The sequence below is a fragment of the Hyaena hyaena genome, unplaced genomic scaffold, assembly GCF_003009895.1.
Source record: "Hyaena hyaena isolate Hyena2069 unplaced genomic scaffold, ASM300989v1 scaffold_123, whole genome shotgun sequence".
Taxonomy (NCBI): Eukaryota; Metazoa; Chordata; class Mammalia; order Carnivora; family Hyaenidae; genus Hyaena; species Hyaena hyaena.
Genome location: NW_024080756.1, coordinates 1,855,994 through 1,861,243, shown reverse-complemented (window position 1 = coordinate 1,861,243; position 5,250 = coordinate 1,855,994). Strand labels below are relative to the sequence as shown.

At 42.4% G+C, this 5,250-nt stretch overlaps 1 protein-coding gene across 1 annotated transcript in view; it reads left to right on the top strand.

Annotated features, from left to right (window-relative positions):
• Positions 1-216: 216 nt before the first annotated feature.
• Positions 217-5,250, top strand: part of SEC63 (SEC63 homolog, protein translocation regulator) — a 79,469-nt gene continuing 74,435 nt past the window's right edge. The window contains exon 1 of the mRNA XM_039237394.1: positions 217-475. Coding sequence (XP_039093325.1) covers positions 352-475 — 124 coding nt within the window. The 5' untranslated portion in view covers positions 217-351. The remainder of the gene's footprint in view (positions 476-5,250) is intronic.

Sequence of the window (5,250 nt, the reverse complement as noted above, 5' to 3'; positions counted from 1 at the left end):
GAGGGGCGGGCTTCTGGTTTGGGGGCGGGGTCAAGGGCGGGACCTCGCCGAGTTCTTCGGCTGCGCGCGCCACGTCTCCCTTAGCGAGTGTGCTGGGGAGAGGCAGAGGGAGGGAAAAACCGAGAGGGGCGGGAACTATTTCTTCTCGCGAGAGCTGGCGACGGCAGCGGCGGTGGCGGCGGCGTGTCCGTGAGAGTAGCGTGGGGGCGGGGAGGAGAGGCGGCGGCAGCGGCAGCGGCAGCGGCAGAGGCGTCCGAGCTACGCCACACAGGGCCGGGGTGCTGGGTGCTGGAGCGCAGAGCGGGGTCGTGGCGGCGGCGGTGAGGACAGAGCGGCGGAGGGGGGGGTGCCATGGCGGGACAGCAGTTCCAGTACGATGACAGCGGGAACACCTTCTTCTATTTCCTCACCTCATTCGTGGGGCTCATCGTGATCCCGGCCACATACTACCTCTGGCCCCGCGACCAGAACGCCGGTGAGTCCTGCCGGCAGCTGCCTGCGGACCCGCGCAGGCCCCGGCGGCCCCTGTGGGCCGCGCCGCCCCCGCCCGCTCCAGCCCAGCCCAGCCCCCAGCGTCCGGGTGATACAGCCCACCCGGCCGAGCCTCGCGTCCAGGCGTCCGCCTCTGGCGGGGCCCGGACTCGGCGGTGTTTCCCTGGTCCCTGTCTGGGCTCCTCTCCACCCCTGTTTCATTGTCCTTTTCAGGAGTTTCGCTTCGCACCCTCTCCCCCATTGTTCTGGACGCTCCTTGCAGCCTCCTCCTGCCTCTTTGTCTTCTCTGCCTGTGATTTTATTGGTTATTTTTCTTTATGGAGGGAGCTGAATGTGTTGGGGAGGATGGGTAGTGGAAGGCGAGAGAAGAGTTGGCAAAGGAGGAAGCCGAACGTGCGGGCACAACTCTGAGCCCCCCAAGCCACGGCCCTCTTCCCGCACACCCCCGTTTCTCTGCTGCAGCTGTCGTTACAGATGTTTTGGGCACTGTCGGAGCTGGATGGCATGTTTAGGACTCCTGGCTGAGCTCACCGACTGCCCCTCCCCCCGTCCCTTTCCCCCTGTTGCTTTTTCATTTGTTCACTCACACTGTGGGGTTGGAGACGATGCCCGTTATTCCCCTTAACAAAAATAGGCCGTTCTCTGTTTCCTTCCCTTTGGAGCTTCCTGTTTATGGAGGAAAAAGTACAAGAATGAAGGATTAAGTGTTGTAGGTAGTTCATCTCTTAGGTGGTTTTGAGGGAGCTGGTCCATTTGGGTTTAGTTCTGAATCTTTTCACATTAAGCACATGGGATTAGAACACAGAATAATAGAGATTCTTTTCGAGGGATTTTATGTTGCACTGTACTAGGATAGATGCCAACTGGTATTCTTAAAGCTGATGGAACTGCCAGGCCCTAATAGGTTATTTAACTGTAACTAGTAGTTTTTGAGTATTAACATTTAGGGAAAGCTTTGAATTTCACAGGAGCTATGCTAACTTGTTTAAACCTTTTCTTTTAAGTTCAGTGTGATGGAAGTCTTGGTTGTCCACGTTATATACTGTATTTGGAAGCAGTTGTTAACAGTGAAGCATTTAATCCGCTCAGAACTTTTTATGCTTTAAGACTCACTCCATGTTCTGTAAAATTCTTGAGGTACATAATGGAAATAAGTTGAATTTAGGATAAATAGCAAAGGATTCCATCTTTTTGTACATTTGATGGTAAGTTTAAATAAGTTTAGGTGCAAAATCTGCCCAAAGTTACCAGATTTCTTACTCAGTGGGTGGTTTATGAAAATTGGATTTTGGACTGTTGTGCCTTCTTTTCCTATGTATTTAAATTGTCTGGGTTCTTTGGACAGTGGTTGTATATAAATGATGAAGTCTTAATCTTATATATATATATATAATCATCATAAAGGAAAGTAATGGTTTCCTTTATCTGCAAAACCTAGGCCAATCTATTTTTATTTTGAGTTAAAAGTGCACTTTTGAATATAGTGGTTTATTTTCACTTATTATCCCTATGTGTGTGCAGCTGGTTGTGTGGAAGATGAAAGGGTATTGTGAGAGGTAGGTTTGGTTAAGAATGTGTTTCAAGAAGCTGCTCATTTGAGAAATTGGTATTTTAATCTACACTGGACTTTGGAAATTTGAAAGTCATGTTTTCGTGGTCGGTTTTGTATTATAAAATTTGCCTGATAACTTACAGGCAAGTTATACTTGAGCTGCTTCAGCAACAGTTAGTTGGCCTTTGGAAAAGTGGTATGGAATTATTAGTGACTGTAAATTATGGATTTCGGATGTCACTTTATTTAATCCTCTTGAAAACACAATGAAGTAGGTACTGTTATTATCATCTCTATCCTTTGTGAAGAAACTGGAGTTTAGAGAGCTTAAGTAACTTTCTCCTTTGTGGCGGATCCTGGTCTGCTTAGCTTTAAAGTCCTCTGTTGTCTCCAGGTTGCTAGAGAGAAAGGGGTTGATTTGCCCCTTCTTTACATCTGGCTCTCTGCCTCAGGCCTGCCTTAGTCAGTAAATGTGCACATGTTAATGTATTTGTTTGGTCTTGCTCAAAATTGCACTGTGAAAATTAAGGTGGATACTTAAAATGCTGTTATAATCATTCTGAAAATTGGTGGACATCACTTGGACTATTTTTTATTTTTGTATTTCTATCATAATTGAGTTGCTTCTCTAGAACTACAGTGATATTAAAAGGATGTTTTCATTATAGTGACTTTTTTCCTGAAGTTCAATTTGCAGTGTCTTGAATATCAAAGAGAAATCTTGGAATTACAGGTTCACCCAAAGCTCTGGAAGTTTTTCTTCAAATGTTTGCAGCAAAATAATTTGGTGACTTGTATCAACAGGTGGCTACTTACGATCTTTATTCTTTTCACTTAGCAATAGTTAATGTTGATATGGCATGTTAATTTGGAATAATTTGCTTGATGATTGGTGCTATTATACATCCTCAAGGGCTTGTAAGGGTAGAAACACTGTACTGTCTTTCTGAAAGCTGAAAAATTCTGAAATATGTACTTCCTCAAGGGTTTTAAATAAAGGATATGGACCTGTAGTAATATTTTTGATTAACACAACAGCATATTTTAATATTTAATTTTGAAGCTTACTGTATTTCATTTTCCTGTGAAACTACAAGTAGACAAATATAAAAATGTAGAGATAGAAGTTTGAATTTCAGAGTTCTTACAGCCTTTTTGACTTTTCAAGGGTACTTTCAGCAGGAAAGCATGAAAATGTGTTCTTTGCCAGCATTTATACATTAAAGTTCAGTTTAATCTTTAGTTTTTCAAGAAGATGACACGTGTGGGTTTCTTATGGTTGTTTCAGTGTTGCTCTTGAATTATTGGGCTCTTGAGTCCATTAGAAATTATGGCACCATTTCACAGATGGTAAAATCTAGGGTTTGAGAGATAAAAGTAGCTTGATCATTAGCATATTTGATGTTAATTGAAGTTACTCTGTGCTCCAAAATACTAATGGGATCATTTAGCTTTTATTTTTGTCTATTCTGTTGGGCTAAGTACTCTCATAATTAACACCCCTTTTAGTAGTTGAGGGGTCATATTTATTTTACTCTCCTGGTTGTTTGGAAATTGGTTGAATAAGTTGACTGAATACTTTTTCAGACCATTATGGACAAAAGCTCTGGATGAAGTAGTAACAGAGGGTTTAGATTTCCTTAGAACAGTGGTCCTCAACCCTGGCTACACATTAAAATCACTTGGGGGAACTTTAAAAAACAAAACAAAACACTTATTCCCACCCCCAGATATCCTGATTTAATTGGTCTGGAGTGGGTGCTGTGTGTTGGTTTTTTTTTTTTTTTTTTTTTTTTTTTTAAGGTCCCTCTATGATTGTAAACTGTATTTACTAGCAAAGTAGAGAGCTTCCGTAGTATGGTCTTTTGCTGGAGTTGTCATTTTGGGAGATGGTGTATTTCTTTTGATATGTGCTCTTGCTAAAAAACAAAAACCACTAATGTTTTAGCCCTTTTTATTTTACATAGCTAAGAAGCACTTACTGTAGAACAATGCTGTAAAGTTCTTGTAGTTGAAAGCCGAAATATTTGTTAAAACAATGTTAATGATACAGGTTTACAATGGTATTTGACAAGAGAAAATAACTGCTTGTAATTATTAGAATTTCAAATAATCAAGAACATACTTTTATTTATTCCGTAGGTGAATGAAGGTTTATTGATCCTTTGAATTGAGATAAAATATATCATCTTTTCCAAGTTATTGTTTTTTAACTTCTTTTTTTAAACTTATTTGACTTTGTTTCTTGATCTTACTTTTTCAAAACTGCCTGGTTTTGAAACCTGAATCTGCTGCTTTACTAACAGTGTGATCTTAGGCAAGTTATTTTATTTATTTATTTATTTTACAAATAGTTTATTGTCAAATTGGTTTCCATATAACACCCAGTGCTCATCCCCATAAGTGCCCTCCTCCATGCCCATTCCCCCCCCAACCCCCCATCCATCAGTCCTCAGTTTTTGGAAGCATTCAAGAGTATCTCATGGTTTGCCTTTCTCCCTTTCCCCCACCATTTCCCCCCTTCTTCTCCCCCATGGTCCTCAGTTCAGTTCCCCCTAATCCTCCTATACGTGCAAACATATGATATTTGTCCTTCTCTGCCTGACTTATTTCGCTCAGCATTAACACCCTCAAGGTCCATCCATGTTGCTACACATGGCCAGATTTCATTCTTTCTCATTGCCATGTAGTATTCCATGGTATAGATAAACCACATCTTCTTGATCCAGTTGTCCGTTGATGGACACTTAGGCTCTTTCCATGTTTTAGCTATTGTGGAGAGTGCTGCTATGAACATTGGGGTACATGTGCTCCTATGCCTCAGCATTTCTGTATCCCTTGGGTAAATTCCTAGCAGTGCTATTGCTGGGTCATAGGGAAGTTCTATTGTTAGTTTCCTGAGGAACCTCCACACTGTTTTCCAGAGGGGCTGTACCAGTTTACATTCCCACCAACAGTGTAGGAGGGTGCCCGTTTCTCCACATCCTCACCAGCGTCTAGAGTTCTCTGATTTGCTCATTTTAGCCACTCTGACTGGCGTGAGGTGGTATCTCAGTGTGGTTTTGATTTGTATTTCCCTGATGAGGAGGGATGCTGAACATCATTTCATGTGTCTGTTGGCCATCTGGATGTCCTCTTTGGAGAAATGTCTGTTCATATCTTCTGTCCATTTCTTCACTGGGTTGTCTGTTTTTCGGGTGTGGAGT